This window comes from Anabrus simplex, chromosome 1 (genome assembly GCF_040414725.1).
Source record: "Anabrus simplex isolate iqAnaSimp1 chromosome 1, ASM4041472v1, whole genome shotgun sequence".
Classification (NCBI taxonomy): domain Eukaryota; kingdom Metazoa; phylum Arthropoda; class Insecta; order Orthoptera; family Tettigoniidae; genus Anabrus; species Anabrus simplex.
Genome location: NC_090265.1, coordinates 1,167,886,746 through 1,167,904,628, shown reverse-complemented (window position 1 = coordinate 1,167,904,628; position 17,883 = coordinate 1,167,886,746). Strand labels below are relative to the sequence as shown.

The 17,883-nt window shown below is 43.2% G+C and overlaps 1 protein-coding gene across 3 annotated transcripts in view; it reads left to right on the top strand.

The window, feature by feature from the left end:
* The first annotated feature begins 2,586 nt into the window (after positions 1 to 2,586).
* LOC136858145 (cytochrome P450 4C1) overlaps positions 2,587 to 17,883 on the top strand; it is a 305,232-nt gene continuing 289,935 nt past the window's right edge. Inside the window, exons 1-2 of one of the 3 annotated variants that reach the window (XM_067137471.2) lie at positions 2,621 to 2,670; positions 4,146 to 4,234. Coding sequence is in view for 1 of the 3 variants with exons in the window: in XM_067137470.2 (XP_066993571.2) it covers positions 2,666 to 2,670 (5 nt within the window). In the remaining 2 variants the exon portion in view is untranslated. Of the gene's footprint in view, positions 2,671 to 4,145; positions 4,235 to 17,883 lie in introns of all 3 variants that reach the window. The other 2 variants (XM_068225431.1, XM_067137470.2) reach the window with 2 other exon arrangements.

Below are 17,883 nucleotides of genomic sequence, written 5' to 3'. Positions count from 1 at the left end.
ATGCAGACTAGCACAAGCAAGCAATGGTGGCCAGAAAAGAAATCTGCTAACTTCAAACATTGATTAGCAATATGTGTTTGAACACTTTTGTTAGGAGTGTTGGATTGTATGGATGGACATTAACTACAACAGAAAGAAAGAGAATGAAATCTTTTGAAATATGGTGGTACAGAACGAACGAGTTAGGAAGAAGAATATTCTGTGGCTCTTGCAGCACCATATTTGAATCTACTTGAACACCGCGTCTGCCATATTTTAAGCAATCAAAACAAGTGGGCGTGGTGATAAAACAAGTACACAGGCTGCATGAATAAATACCTTTTCACAGTTTTTTAATTAGGAAAGTACTCAAACGTGCTAATTTATTTTAAGAGGGTATTAAAATGCAAGATATACATACATATTGCATGACACATTGCCAGTTATTACAAAAGAAATTACAATACATTGCATTTAAATACATTTAGCCCTACTTACACAGAAGGAAAATATAGAACAGGAAATCTTGAACAAAGTTATATGACAACGTGGAGAAATTATTCATATCACTTGGTATTGTTGCAATAAAACAATCTACTGAAATAGCCCCTAATAAAAAATAATTACAATTACAGTAGTCTATTAATAAAATAATACAGCACCATGGTGGAAATTGTTCATATCCCTTGAATAATAATTAAAATGACACATGGCCTCCGGAGAAGCCTGGTTCGGACCTAACCTCATTGCCAGTTTGTTTCTCACGTCTTGCGCTCACCAATTTCCACACATGCAGCTCATTCAGTTTTCTCTTTATGAGCATTGCATTATTAGCTTTCTAAATAATCAGTACTAGCGTAAATACCCACCGCTAGCACAAGGCAAAATTAGAATTCTTACTTTATAAACAAAGCAATAGATTTGTTATTGTTTCTAAGGTACAAAACCAAGTCACTGATGGTCTACAAAACCAAGGCTGTTCTATAACCCAGGAGTATACATCAAAGTCTTCTAGATGTTAATTTTCCATGAGGCAAATAGACGGAATATCTGTTTACCATGATAGTACTAAAGAATTACTTCAAAAAGTAGGCGTGGCAGGTTGATCGCGCCGGACATTGAAACTTCGGAAACATATAGTCAATGAGTTCTACTAATAAATACAAAATACATTGAAAATTACATTTTTGGTCCATTTCATGCACATGAATAAGAGACTGCTTAATTCTGATCTAAAGGAATATCGTACTGAAGGTGTTTGTGCGAAGCAGTGATGCATCAGCCTCAGAACCACAGAACGATCAGCAGGACAGGCAGAAGGAGGGGAAAACTACCACCACGAAGAAGAAAAGTCTGCGTTCACTCGTGAATACATGATTAACTACTGTGCTTAAAATTTACCTATGACCAGTTTCTACGACCTCAGTGCGTCGTTTGTGCTACTGTTCTGCGAAATGAAACTGTGAAGCTGTCATAACTGTTTCGACAACTGAACACGCATCATTCCGGTTTGGTCAACAAATCTATTGAATTTTAATGTGTAAAATATACAGCTTTGGGAAATATAAAATTGTGTCCCAAGTTTCAATAACTGATACTCAACTTCTCAAGGCATCATTTTTTAAATTTTTATTCTTCATAGTTTGTTTTAAGTCCCACCCACACAGGTAGGTTTTATGTCAACGGTGTGATAGGAAAGGGCTGGGAGTGGGAAGGAAGCTCCGTGGCCTTAGTTAACGTACCGTTGCTTGGCATAAAATGGGAAACCACGAGGAAACATCTTCAGGGCTGCCGACAGTGGGGTTCGAAGCCACTGTCTCCCGCATGTAAGCTCGCAGCAACGCGCCGCTAACCGCAGGCCAACTCGCCCGGTCTCAAGGCATCATATTCAATATCAATAACGGTCAAATGCAATTGGCGAAGAACTCATTGAGATTTCTTTGATTGGCGTTTGTAATGAAGTACTAGGCTTGCTACGGCAATAAAAGCAAAAGACATTCTATTGTCAAATGATACAGTTGAAAGGTGGATATCTGGTATAGGCTAGCAAAATGCTGTATCCAGAAATGCATATCATTGCAAAAAATAAATAATAGATTTTTGAATTTCAACTAGACGAATCTAAATACAAGCAGAGCAACACTTTACTTATTGGCTATGATCATTGTGACATGAAGGAAGGCAAGAAATGTTTCTGAATTACTTTCTTACACTACTTGCTCTGAAACTTTCAATGTTATAAACAATTTCATTGAATTCTCCAGTGGGTGGGGATGGTAGAAAACATCCGCGGCATCTGCTGATTGTCGTAAGAGATTCTAGAGATCCCCCGAGGGTCTCTCAGATTGAGAGCGTGTGTTGGTGATCACGGGGTCTCTAGCTTAGACTGACATTGCTTCCACTTAGTTGTGCAAGGCTCCTCGCTTTCATTATATCGTCGCTCCGGAAGAACAATGACGCAACTGCACAATTTGATCAAATGGAGTTTCTTGGTCTGCTAGGTTCAGAAATACGCAGCGCGCACGTGTGAATATCGTTCGAACTGTAGTTATGCTCTAGGCCGCTAGAGGGTAATTGCGTCGTTGTAGAAATCTTAGCTGTTTGTGACCGCACTTCAGAGCAATATCGCCGTATATCTCAGTTATGTTTTTAACTTCGCGAGTGATCCTTCGTGTCCGTTGGAACAATGACGTAAGTGTGATTCCTGGTCGAAACTTTATTGGTTGAGAAGCTCATTACACTTGACAGTTTTTTTTAATTACTTTCAGTGTTTATAGTTTGTATTTCGTTAGCAGAATGGTACCAAGACGTAGGGTATTTTTCTTCCTGATACTACTGACAAACTTCGTTACATATTGATCACAGTTTCAGAAGAACAATGACGCATTTGCAGAAAAGGGGTCATTTTGGGCGAAAATAAAGTAATTATTTTGAAAACATTTCTGTATCCTGTAGTGCGCTTGAATATGTTACAATTTTCCCAGGTTACAATTTCCTACAAATTTAATTTTTGCGTAATTGAATCTTAACGAAAGATAAATCGGTTTTTCGCGTCTCCTGCACAATTGTAGTTTTGACAATTATGTCATTGTTCTTCCGGAGCGACGATATGACCTCTCTTGGTCAACTGTTGTTCGTTTCTGGCCCCGACGGTATTACCTTTGGAATGCCCGGGGTGTCTTTCACTTTCGTGCCCTTTACTGCCCTTCCCTTTCTTATGCCGATATCTTCATTCTTCGAAGAATTTGACTTCATCCTTTACCCTTCGTGATAAGTACTAAGAGAGGATGGTTACGTAGCTGTACTTACTCTTCAGGGAACAATCACCACCAATTACAACTACTTTCATTGAAAAATGAGGCCTCGAGTGAAACAAATTTGCGTTGGAATTTCAACGATGGCGCTGTGTTCTTTCAGATAAAAATTCAGGGTTAGTTAATAACAGTGAGAAATAACTTAATGGAAATGCATTACTTCAATGATAGATACAACCTTGTCACCAAAATAAAATAAAAAACCTGAGATTCTTCAAGTCTTGTCTGAATCTGTTACAGTTATTAACGATGTAAAACAGTGATGTGAATACGAGACCGTTAAAAGCATTGCGGGATCAAATGTGATCCGATCATCAAAATTGTAGCGGTAGTTTAAGTGCATAAACATGCGAATTATAAAATAAAGGCATGTTGTAACATGAAAATAAATTTAGAATAGTTAAAACACATCGCAACATCAAACTTATACAAGGTCGATATACGCGATAACTAACGACAGGATGTGGACAGCGGAAGGAACCCTACGAGGTTATGGATCGAACGACTTTTACGGTCGAAACTTCAACAAAGAATAATTTAGTTAATACCTATTTAATATTACAAAAGCATCAAAGACGAAATAAGGAACACTACCGGTAGCATAAACACAAAATAGAAATAAAAATATAAACCCTCATGTAATTAAGTTGCAGTCTTACAACGATCTTGGCGGTACCAGTCTTGAGGGCAAATACTTATTGAAGTTTAGATGTGAAAGTGAATGGGACCACTACGCACAGTGGGTAGATATTCAAAGAAAATTAAAAGTTGAAAATGTGAAGCAACCACCTTCACGAAAAAGAAATACAGACCTCTCGGTGTTATTCCAACCCTTGTTCTGTTTCTCTACAGTGTCCTGTATGAGGTGACGTGAACCTGGAAAGTTTGCGACGGAAGGCCAGCGTCTCAACCCTTTGAGCCATTCAGCCTGGCAGGGTAAGGTAGGTGGTGGTATACGCTACAATTTCTAATTACTAGATAGTGTGCCAAGACGTGTCGGTGCGACGTAGAGCAAATAGCAAATAGATTCTGTGACCAAAAATGTCTCGATTAAATTAAAATTCTCTCCGCAGTGCTCATATAGAGTGGGGGAAATATGACGCTCTTGATGGTTATTTGTCCGTCGGATGAAGACGTAAGGCCTTGAACAGACCTCTCGATCCTATTCGACAGGAGAAGGCTACGTGCCACGAACGGGTTTTACCCTCTCCTTTCCTACCATCATACATCATGTCATTCATTTCATTTTATTACCTTCCCCGATGAGGTTGACGTCAGAACGGGCATCCGGTTATAAAAAATCTATCTTAACAGATTTATCTCACCACAAACCCAACACCGTAGAGAAATGTGACAAGGAATGAACTCACGTTAGGTTACAACGTCATGCACCCTTAGCCAGCAGTCTGCATTTCAAATCACCCACGCTGTGACGTCACAGCTCTGTCAGGAGAAGGCCTGCGCGTTCGCCTTAGTAAAGACAAGTATGCATTTTAAATTTTCCGGAACTCACAAAGTCTTCGCGAGAGCGCACTGATATGTCTGTAGCGGGATCTGATAGTCATTTGTCACGCTGTGACGTCACAGCTCCGTAAGTACTGCACGTTCGGTTATGTAAAGATAAGCATGCATTTTTAAATCGCCCGCGCGAATTACGTCACAGCTCCGTCACTTCTCCAAGGGGAAGGCGACAAAGAGCTAGTGTGAGGTTAGGTTACCGTTCGTGGCCAAGGTTAACTTAACACACGTGTTAACCACACCTGCAAGTCACCTCACTAATTCGGCTCCTGTAAGAGGAACCCGTCTGAGGTTAGATTGGCGTTCCTTGTAGCGAGGTTAGGGTAACACGTCATAACCTCAACTATCAGTCACCTAACCGATCGGACTCCTCCAAGGATAGAGCCACTGTGTGAGGTTAGGTTAAGTTTTCTTGCTAGTGGCTTTTACGTCGCACCGCCACAGATAGGTATTATGGCGACGATGGGAGAGGAAAGGCCTAGGAGATGGAAGGAAACGGCCGTGGCCTTAATTAAGATACAGCCCCAGCATTTGCCTGGTGTGAAAATGGGAAACAACGGAAAACCATCTTCAGGGCTGCCAACAGTGGGTTTCAAACCCACTATCTCCCGGATGCAAGCTCACAGCTGCGCGCTCCTAACCGCACGGACAACTCGCCCGGTCCTCGGTAATGTTGTGAGATGAACAGCAGGCAATGGGTATGATGATAAGCGGCCTTAAAAGTCAGGTTGTGAGTTTCACGAACAGGAAAAGTCCTCTCAGTTTTAATTACTGCGTTGGTGGGATAAAATTTCCTTCTGGGGATCATTGTAACTACCTAGGTGTTAATATAAGGAAAAATCTTCATCGGAGTAGTCGCATAAATGTTGTAAATAAGGGGTACAGATCTATGCACATGGTTATGAGGGTGTTTAAAGGTTTTTAGTAAGGATGTAAAGGAGAGGGCAAATAAGTCTCTGGCAATACCCCAATTAGGGTATGGTTCCAGTGTGTGGAACCCTCAACAGGATTACTTGATTCAAGAACTGAAAAAATCCAAAGAAAAGCAGCTCGATTTGTTCTGGGTGATTTCCGACAAAAGAGTAGCGTTTCAAAAATATTGCAAAGTTTCGGCTGGGAAGACTTCGGAGAAAAGAGACTGGCTGCTCGACTAAGTGGCATGTTACCAGCTATCACTAGAGGGATGGCATCGAATGACTCTAGCGGACGAATAAGTTTGAGTGGTGTACTTAAAAGTAGGAAAGATCACAATATGAAAATAAAATTGGAATTCAAGGGGACAAATTGGGGCAAATATTATTTTGTACGAAGGGGAGTTAGGGACTGAAATAACTTACTAAAGGAGGTGTTCAATAAACTTCCAATTTCTTTGCAATCGTTTAAGAAAAGGCTAGGAAAACAACAGATAGGAAATCTGTCACCTGGGCGACTGCCCTAAATGCAGATCAGTAGTGATTGATTGTTGAAGTATATTTTCAGTCCTAACACCCGATATCTCGCAACATCTCTGCTTCATCTGCGCAGCGGAACCATCTACTCTTAAAGAGGAACCAACGAGTAAGTATGAACAGTGCAACACCGCGTTATTTACAAGGTATATTTTAATATCCATCCTCTTGTTCCACACAAGGCACTATACTACTCATAACGTTTTCCTGCAACGTGGGCAGGATAACGGTTGTAACGATTTTATTAGCTGGCCTGATCATCGTCCCACAAGGTCATCCCTGCTATAAGAAAATTTTGCGTAAATTTATGATGCTTGTACCCCTAACAGAAAGAAATCGGTATTCTCGAGTTTTTCTGTACTGCACATTAACAGCACATCTATTAATTCTTCGTTACTATAACGCATCTGCCGCAAAATTCTTCTTCTTCTTCTGTATCTGTTTACCCTCCAGGGTCGGTTTTTCCCTCGGATTCAGCAATGGATCCCACCTCTACCGCCTCAAGGGCAGTGTCCTGGAGCTTCAGACTTTGGGTCGGGGTATGAAACTGTGGAGGATGACCAGTACCTCGTCCTGGCGACCTCACCTGCTATGCTGAACAGGGGCCTTGCGGGGGGATGGGAAGATTGGTAGGGATAGACAAGGAAGAGGGAAGGAAGCGGCCGTGACCTTAAGTTAGGTACCATCCCTACATTTGCCTGGAAGAGAAGTGAGAAACAACGGAAAATCAACTCCAGGATGGCTGAGGTGGGAATCGAACCCACCTCTACTCAGTTGACCTCCCGAGGCTGAGTGGACCCCGTTCCAGCCTTCGTACCACTTTTCAAATTTCGTGGCACAGACGGGAATCGAACCCGGGCCTCCGGGGGTGGCAGCTAATCTCACTAACCACTACATCTCAGAGGTGGACACTGCCGCAATCAATAATAAATAACGTGAACATTTACTAATGCTGGATTGTGACCAAATATCATAACACCAACAAATACCTCTGCTTCGTGAACATTGCTTTAATCCTTGTCCAGGGTATCGCAAAAGGTTTCCTCTTTTTTTAGTCAAGCATCACCTGCACAGAACAAGCAGAGAAGTATCGAAATTTTTACTTCTCCGAGGCACCAATTACTTCAGATAACCCGTCTTACTGAGCTGCATTTATCTGAAGCTGTAGACCCGCCAAGCAGCATAAATTTCTATGAGTTATGTTCCTTAACTGCCTAAATGCTTGATTATGCATTCGTGATAGGAAAATTATAAAATATTACTATTCTTAAGCGCTATGGAACTGAAACTTGACCATTTTAATCTTATGCCTTTAACGTTTGAATATAATATCCAGAAATAAATTTAAGGAATACATTTTTCTCTAGTTCAGTATTACCGTTCTATCCCGAGCTGAACTAATGTATCGTCGCCATAAGACCTATCTGTGTCGGTGCGACGTAAAACAACTTGTAAAAGAAACTAGTCCACCTCTGTGGTATAGTGGTTAGTGTGATTAGCTACCACCCACGGAGGCCCGGGTTCGAGTCCCGGCTCTGCCACGAAATTTGAAAAATGGTACGAGGACTGGAATGGGGTCCACTCAGCATCGGGAGGTCAACTGAGTAGAGGTGTGTTCGATTCCCACCTCAGCCATCCCGGAAGTGGTTTTCCGTGGTTTCCTACTTCTCCTCCAGGAAAATGCCGGGATGGTACCTAACTTAAGGCCACGGCCGCTTCCTTCCCTCTTCCTTGCCTATCCCTTCCAATCTTCCCATCCCCCCACAAGGCCTTTGTTCAGCATAGCAGATGAGGCCACCTGGGCGAGGTGCTGATCATTCTCCCCAGTTGTAACCCCCAATCCAATGTCTCACCCTCCAGGACACTGTCTTTGAGGCGGTAGAGGTGAGATCCCTCGCTGAGTCCGAGGGAAAAACAAACCCTGGAAGTAAACAGATTAAGAAAGAGTACAGAAAAGGAATTAATGTATAATTATATTCATATAAAATTGTTTGCGAAAAATAGAAATGTCATTATATGTACATATTTAATTATGGTACTTACAAATGAATAAATCAACAATTGTTCCACCTTTCGTCTTTCTTTCTTAATATGTTTACCCTCCAGGGTTGGTTTTTGCCTCGTACTCAGCGAGGGAACCCACCTCTACCGCCGCAACGGCAGTGTCCTGGAGCGTGAGACATTGGGTCGGGGGATACAACTGGGGAGAATGACCAGTTCCTCGCCCAGGCGGCCTCACCTGCAATGCTGAACAGGGGCCTTGGAGGGGGATGGGAAGATTGGAAGGGATAGACAAGGAAGAGGGAAGGAAGCGGCCGTCGCCTTAAGTTAGATACCATCCCGGCATTTGGCTGGAGAAGTGGGAAACCACGGAAAACCACTTTCAGGATGACTGAGATGGGAATCGAACCCACCTCAACTCAGTTGACCTCCCGAGGCTGAGTGGACCCCGTTCCAGCCCTCGTACCACTTTTCACATTTCGTGGCAGAGCCGGGAATCGAATCCGGTCCTCCGGGGGTTGCAGCTAATCACACTAACCAATATACCACAGAGGCGGACAATTTTTCCACCTAATCGATTTAATATATCGGGTGGTTCACCAGCCCCTTATTTTTCGGAGACAGGCAACCCAAATAACGTGAATAACAAAGATCCTTAAAATATAGTTTTATGAACACCAAATAACTTCATATTTCTCCTTATGGTCAAGAAGGCTCTCCCCTACTGGGTATCATCACTGATCCATGAACTAGCAAAAGAAAAACTACTATGCACAATTCCGCGCCGAATATTAAGGACCAGTCTGCAGACATGTGATCTATTTCTTTCTTAATGTGCTTACCCTACAGGGTTGGCTTTTCCCTCGGACTCAGCGAGGGATCCCACCTCCACCGCCTCGAGGGCAGTGTTATGGAGCTTCAGACTCTGGGTCGGGGGATACAACTGGGGAGGATGACCATTACCTCGCCCAGGCGGCCTCACCTGCTATGCTGAACAGGGGCCTTGGTGTGAGATGGGAAGTGTGGAAGGGATAGACAAGGAAGCGGGCGTGGCCTTAGGTTCGGTACTATCTCGGCATTTACCTGGAGGAGAAGTGGAAAACCACGGAAAACCACTTCCAGGATGGCTGAGGTGGGAATCGAACCCACCTCTACTCAGTTGACCTCCCGAGGCTGAGTGGACCCCGTTCCAGCCCTCGTGCCACTTTTCAAATTTCGTGGCAGAGCCGGGAATCGAAACCGGGCCTCCGGGGATGGCAGCTAATCACACTAACCGCTACACCAAAGAGGCGGACTGTGATCTATTGCGCCTTAAAATAACACAGGTACCCGTTCAAATTAATAGGTTATGCCATGTGCTCCGTAACGTACGGAAGTTAAATGAACACTAAACCTTCACCGAAGGCTTTGGCACGTATATTAACTTTCAATGGGGAACGGCCGTACTTAAGTACTAAACCGCTAGCACACATCATGTATGTTGAATTCGTGGCGGAATCGGTTAAGGGCTGTAGCAGAAGCTGTGTGAGTATCGGCAACGTAGTGGTTCGAGTTCAGCATAAATCAAGCTTTTTGAACAACAGACGTGTTCCATTTTAGCAGGGATATAATAATAATCAATATTTTCTTTTTTGCTATTAGGTTTAAGGGGTGCGCTTTAATTTGGCATCTTTCCCCTAAGGGATAAGGATTGGGAGGGAAATCGGCTTTGGTCTATTAAGGTACCATCTCCGCATTCGCCTGGTGGTGAAAATGGGAAACCACAACATACTGAATTCAACGCACACAAATAATAATCCACACATACGAGGTCACTGGTCATCCTCCCCAGTTGTATCCCACGACCGAGAGTCTGAAGCTCCAGGACACTGGCCTTGAGGCGGTAGAGTTGGGATCCCTCGCTGAGCCCGAGGGAAAAACCAACCCTGGAGGGTAAACAGGTTAAGAAAGAAAGAAAGACATACGAAGTCACATCACAACAATTGGTCAATTCCTCACGATGTATTTCTATGAAGAGTACGTTGAATTGTTGCTAATTTATTGAGAAAGTACGGTCTAATTGAAATGTATGCCGCGTGCTCCGTAATGGTAACAAGTTAAATGAACACTGTAAAGTGGTCAACATTTCGAACACTCATTACTCTGATTATGCAGGGTTACCCTACTTCCTACGAGATGACCATCAGGTCGTAGTCCTAACGGGATACGTAATATCGGATAAGAACGGTCCCTTTCAGGACCAAATAAAAATTCAGTCTTTGGAACAAGATGATATGTGGCCATATTACAGTCACTGCAAGCGGCGTTAATAGAAAGAAAAAGTGTAGCAGCCTGTGGTTCAAACCTACTGCCATAGAGCCTGGCTGATGCAACAGCAGTGATGCGTGCTTTAGTCAGCTTAGCTACCGCAAGCCTCGGGGCAATGCTAGCACGTTGTAGTACTTATAGACACCTCCTGTCCAAGCGTTATATGGTTTTATTAGGAGCTGTGGTAGTTTTACACTTCTTCTTCTTAATGTTTAGCCTCCAAGGTCGGTTTTTCCCTCGGACTCATCGAGGGATCCCAACTCTACCGCCTCAAGGGCAGTGACCTGGAGCTTCAGACTCTGGGTCGGGGGATACAACAGGGGAGAATGACCAGTACCTCGCCCAGGTGGCCTCACCTGCTATGCTGAACAGGGGGCCTTGCGGGGGGATGGGAAGACTGGAAGGGATAGACAAGGAAGAGGAAAGGAAGCGGCCGTGGCCTTAACTTAGGTATCATCCCGGCATTTGCATGGAAGAGAAGTGGGAAACCACAGAAAACCACTTCCAGGATGGCTGAGGTGGGAATCGAACCCACATCTACTCAGTTGACCTCCCGAGGCTGAGTGGACCACGTTCCAGTCCTCGTACCACTTTTCAACTTTCGTGGCAGAGCCGGGAACCGAACCCGGGCCTCCGGGGGTGGCAGCTAATCACACTAACCACTACACCACAGAGGCGGCCGTCGTTTTTTACACTCATTATAATTTAAGTAACACAAATAAGTCTGCCGTAATGATTTCCACCATATTAGCGAGCATTGTATAAATAATTTGGTTGTACTAAGGCAATAAAGAAGCAGGTACTAATGTTTTTCGGATGACTATGATATACGCGTTAGTTGGGGGGGGGGGGGTTGAACCACCCAGTATATATATTGCCTTAAGCAAATTCGTGAGTTAGTAGTATATGTTTCGTTTAATCTTTAAACATCATCAGCTACAAATATTACTAATTTACGAATTTAATCCCCCCATGGCACTACAGCCCTTGAAGGGCCTAGGCCTACCAAGCGACCGCTGCTCAGCCCGAAGGCCTGCAGATTACGAGGTGTCGTGTGGTCAACACGATGAATCCTCTCGGCCGTTATTCCTGGCTTTCTAGACCGGGGCCGCCATCTCACTGTCAGATAGCATCTCAGTTCTAATCACGTGGGATGAGTGGACCTCGAAACCAGCCTTCAGGTCCAGGTAAAAATCCCTGACCTGGCCGGGAATCGAACCCGGGGCCTCCGGGTAAGAGGCAGGCACGCTACCCCTACACCACGGGGCCGACAATTTACGAATTTGCTTAAAGCAAAATATATTGTATCGATTAGGTGGAACAATAATTGATGTTGATTTAACAATTTATGTTATATACCGATACGGAAAAAGAGGTTGATTGTTTGCAATATGGTACGTATTGTATATCAACTCCTTTTCCTGTAGTAAAAATACCTCGATTGGGATGAAAATGCGGCAAGGTGTTAAACATTTAATTGCATGTTAATGATATCAGTAATAGCAATCATTAAGGGCAATAGCTTCTACATTGTTTTCCACAGGGCTCTCACTTAGCTCCCATCAGAAACAACTGATTGCGATTAAGATAAGGAAACGATTCCGATAATAGCTTGTTATTACCTTCAGCTATCTTAGATAGACTGAAAATTAACATTTCTTAGATAGTTCAGGTGCCTGTTGCCATTTCTTGATGGATGCAGTATTTTTGTATCCATCTCTTGGCACAGGCCACAGCAAAGTGTAACTTCCACCGAAGTCCCAGTCTCATCCATGGCTGTGAGAATATGGAAGCTGCTGGGGTATGGGTGGTGCTGAGTAATGGCATTTGGAGCACAACTAATGTCTGAGTGTTATGACAGTTGTTGCTCATAGGTCAGTCGTGCTGCAGTGGCACCTTCTGGTCCAGTGAGGAAAGCAATGGCAAACTACCTCACTCCTCATCTTGCCTAGTACGCCTCATTTGGGCTCTGCCATTGGTTTTTGTGGTTTTCCTCTAACTGCGTAGCCTTTGGTGGTGCTATCTGAGGATCCAACCAGCCTCTGGGGTGATGACCTAACAGACAGAGTTCTTTGGCTGCAGTTGATGACAAAATATTAATAGAAAATTTATCAGCGTTTTCCTAGCGTTATTCTCGCACAGTAGCAAAGCCCACTTATTAATGAAAAACTCAAGTATGTGCAATTTTATAAGGCTCTCATAGAAACAACACATCCTTCAAGTATGAATATAAACCGCAAGTAGATTCGTAGAGGACTTCTTTGCACAGTTATCAAAAACTCGGAGTGAAGATTTTCCCGAATTTCCTAGGAAGGAATTCTCTTTTTTTTTTTTTTTTTTTTTGAGTCTGAAATGTATTACATACATAAAACACACACAGACAAATATTCATTAGGTATAGAATGTTATGCATTTCAGCATTCAGTCTGCATGCGTCTGTGAGTGAACTGAATGCGACCACAATCTACTGTTTGTAACTAGCACTGTGGTGTCACTTATGTGTTCATACGCACAGCTTCGATCATCAAGTTCATTTCTAACTCATAATCCGCAATTGCTTCCACCTCTTTGTACCAACAATCAGTCACACTACTTCAGTAGCTCTCTCTGTATAATAATAATAATAATTTCGTGTGGCTATTTCTAGCCGAGTGCAGCCCTTGTAAGGCAGACCCTCCGATGAGGGTGGTTGGCATCTGCCATGTGTTCGTAACTGCGTGTTATTGTGGTGGAGGATAGTGTTGTGTGGTGTGTGAGTTGCAGGGATGTTGGGGACAGCACAAACACCCAGGCCATTGGAATTAACCAATGAAGGTTAAAATCCCCGACCCGGCCGGGAATCTAACCCGGGACCCTCTGAACCGAAGGCCATTACGCTGACAATTCAGCCTACGAGTCGGACAGCTCCCTCTGTGAATCAGTGGTAGAGGGTCGGCCTTCGGATCCTAAAGTCTGTGGAAGAGGAAGGACATGTTTTTGTCCTCTTGTGATCCACACAGTATCTACAGCATACAAAAGACTCCGTAAAGTGTAATACTCTGTTGTACAATGGTAAGTGCGAGTGAACAACCGTTCTGTTTTTTAGTATAGTGGAAGGAAAGAAAACGAAAACAAATATGGACGTATCAACGGAAGAGCACCGTACGCTGTTTGAGGGATAACAAGTGTTCCCGACCTAGAACTATGGAAATTCATCGGTGGATTGCCGACACACGAATGGTGCGAGGTGGTCGGGCATATAGCTAACCACTCTGTCCAACTTGATGTCGAGGTTACAGGTGGTAGAATCCTTTACCTTCCACTCCACCTGCATGGAGATAGCTTGGCTTTGCCCTGCTTCACTTGGTCAACAAACAGTATTTCAGTTTGGCTTATCCACACTTTGTTAACTGACGGGACTGTAAATTTGCTGTAAATTTGAAACCCAATATAATTGAAGTGACACACTTTCGAGTCTCGTAAACTCCCGTGGGGACTTCTACGCCCCTTTTGGTATAATGTCGAATAAGAACTCAAGGATTTCAACAGGGCAGAATGAAGATTAGAGCAGCAAATGCTGTTAGATAGTTGAAGTTTAGGCTACATGACTAGACATATTTAACATAATTATTCCCAAGTGAATAGTGTAATTTTATCCTGGTGCTGTTAACTAATCGAGGAAGGGTTTTTCAGTTCGTAATAGTAGGCCTTACCTTCAACCGCCAGCAATGCTCCAAATATCTGGAATTTCCGTCCAGGTTACGACTCGCTCTCAAATAAGTCCATCCCTACTGTGAACCCACCCGCAACATACTGCCTCGCGATCTCCACAAGGACTTGTCACACACAATTCGGACTGCCGTTACGGGCAGGACGTCGTGAAACCCAAGGTGCCCGGCGATCTGGAGATGTCACACACATTGTGGCATGGTAGGGCGTGTGGGCAGCTAGAAAAGCCACTTGCTTTTTGTGAGCAGAAGAGAAACATATTCAAACATGTGGTGTTTTTTATGATGAAGAGGAAATCTTAGCCTTATTGTGAGAAACCCAAGAAGCGGAAACGGGTTCACGAAATAAAATTGCAGCAAGAACAATCAGGCGAATATCACAGACTATGTCGTGAATTACAGAGTTTTGAAGATAGATTATTCGCTTATTTTCGAATGTCTCGTCAATGTTGCGAAATGTTATATAATCTACTGGAACCGTCTATCAAGAAATTCACAACAAACTGGAGGGGGACATTTCCTGAAAGAGAAAGGTTGGCGAATTATTTAAGGCAAGTTATTGAAAATAATTAGAATATATTTTATGAACAAAATTGATATTAAATTAAATATGATAAAAACTGCTACCAAAGATAAAAAAAATATTTTGTTTTATGTAAGGAAAATGGAATTCTTAGGTTGGCAAGCTCACAAAACTGACATGAAATAAAAGGATGTGCAGTTTATTGCTGAGCAAAAAATTACCTCCATTGCAGCAAAATATTGCCTCCATCTTCGTATATGTCTCATAACGTGTTTTGATTTCCGGCCATTAGTGCTGCAGGAGGATCAGCTTCCAGTGATTTAAGTATTTCAGTATACACAGGTTGTTCTGTAGACTTACAAGTGCTCTAACCTTGGACGAATCCTCCAATCATTGACGTGAAATCATTTCCTTGTAACTTTTGAGGCTTGTTATGACATACGTAGACAAATTCCGTAATCCGCTTTTTGTGGTCTGAGGGTGTACCAGGAGCGGAATTTCATAGAAGTCTTTCAGCACAATACGGGGTCAATGTTTTGCCACAGCGAAGTGTTTACCAATGGATTGGACAGTTCAAAAGGGGTCGTACGAGCGTGAAGGATTAGGAAAGATCCCGGCGTCCATCTGCAGCCCTAACTGATGCCAACATTGAACAAGTGCGTGATATGATCTTGAATAGCTGACTAATGAATGTTGACGACATGACGAACCATATGCACATTGGCCCTGGCTCTGCTGTTCTTCCTTGGTGCAAACAGAGAGTGGCGCGGCCATGTTTACGGTTTCTTTTTTTTTTTTTTTTGGTATTTACTTTACTTCGCACCGACACAGATAGGTCTTATGGCGACGATGGAATAGGAAAGGCCTAGGAATGGGAAGGGAGCGACCGTGGTCTTAATTAAGGTAAGACCCCAGAATTTTCCTGGTGTGAAAATGGGAAACCACGGAAAACCATCTTCAGGGCTGCCGACAGTGGGGTTCGAACACACAATCCCCAAATGCAAGCTCATAGCTGCGCGCCCCCCCTAACCGCACGGCCGACTCGCCCGTCGCTACACCGCAAGTTTACTGATCTGATAACGCTGAAACATACCACAGACATAGACAACGGTGCCATCTAATAGTTAGGAAGCACACAACGCCATAGAGCCAACCTAAAGACAATTAGAGCAAAATTGCAGATACTTATTGACTAGCCCTCGTAATTTATTTAACACACTGGTAGATTCTTCTCTTCCATAAATGACTATTCAATGCTTCTTTTCTTTTCCAACTGTTTCTCTTAGATCCCCTTCTACCTTGTCTTTCCATCTCATTTTAGGTCTTCCTCTCTTCCTTGACCCTTCAATTTCCAGGTTTCCAATTCTTTTCCCCACGTAGTCCTCCCCTCTTCTTTGCACATGTTCACACCATCTTACCGAGCTCGATAGCTGCAGTCGCTTAAGTGCGGCCACTATCCAGTATTCGGGAGATAGTAGGTTCGAACCCCACTGTCGGCAGCCCTGAAAATGGAGGCCACGGCCGCTTCCTTCCCATTCCTAGCCCTCTCCTGTCCAATCGTCGCCATAAGACCTATCTGTGTCGGTGCGACGTAAAGCAACTAGCATACCATCTTAGCCTACTGTCTTGAACTTAATTTCCTATGGGTCCCACTTTCACTGATCCTCTGATGTAATTATTCCTTACTCTATCCTTTCTTGTAACTCCACTTATCCATCTTAACATTCTCATTTCTGCCACTTCCATCTTTATCTCTTGAGCTTTTGTGATCGCTAAGTTTCTGCACTATAAAGCATCGCCGGTCTCACCACAGATTTATAGAGCTTTCCTTTCATCCTACAACCGACCTTCTTATCACACATTACTCCGCTCAATTTCTTACAATTCACCCATCTATTATTTACCCTGTGTTGTATTTCAGCCTCCAGACCTCCATCACTTGGTACGTATGAACCCAGATATTTAAACTTCCTGACCAATGGTAGTTCTTCTTCTTTCAGGTTAATACATAGATCTTGTGCTTCTTTAGTACACTTATTTTCTGTTTTCATCCTGCTGATCCTCATTCCTCTTTCTTCCAGAGCTTTCCTGCACTCCACAAGCTTCTCTTGTAGCTTCCCTCGGGTCCATTAGCAGAGTACAACATTGTCGGCAAACATCATGCTTCATGGCGCCGCCTTCCTTACTAAATCTTAACCAGCACATCCATTATCAGGTCAAAGAGATATGGGCTGAGAGCAGATACCTGATGTAGTCCTACTCTCACTGGAAATTCCCTCGTTGTATCTACACTGCTCCTAACTTGTGTCGTCACACCTTCATACATCTCTTTCACCACTCTCACATACTTTTCTGGCAGGCCCTTACTTCTCATACTTCTCCAATAGCTCTTGCCTGGGCACTCAGTCATATGCCTTCTCCAGATCAATGAAATCCATATGTAGATCGGCCTGTACCTCTCTGTCTCTCTCCATCAGTTGCCTTAGTGCAAATATTGCATCGGTTGTTCCTCTTCCTGGCATAAATCCAAACTGTTCTTCACAAAATTCGGTTTCTAAACGTAACCTCGCCTCAATGATTCTTTCCCATTATGTGGGACATCAGCTTTATCCCTCTATAACTACCACAGTTTTCTAATATCACCTTTCCCTTTTATATGGGAACAATTATACTACTCCATTCATGTGGCATTCCTTCTCCTTCCCATATCTTATACATTAAATCCCAGAGAATATCAAATCCCTGTTCTCCCACACTTTTCCATACTTCAATTGAAATTTGAACCGCACCAACTGCCTTTCCATTTTCCATTTTCTTTGCGGCTTTTTCCGCTTCTTCTCTATATATAGTTTAAGTCACTCCTTCATTTACCTCTCAATCCCCGTACTTTTCTCTCACATTTTCCTCATTCAGTAGTCTTTCAAAGTACTCCAGCCATCTTTTCAGTATTTTCTCCTGAACGTGTATTACTACACCTAACTCATCCTTCATCTGCTTCACTGATGTTCTATCCTTGGACGCTTTATCTCTTGCCTTAGCAATTCTTATTAGTCGCCTATCATCCTGACTTTCTTCCAGCTCTACAT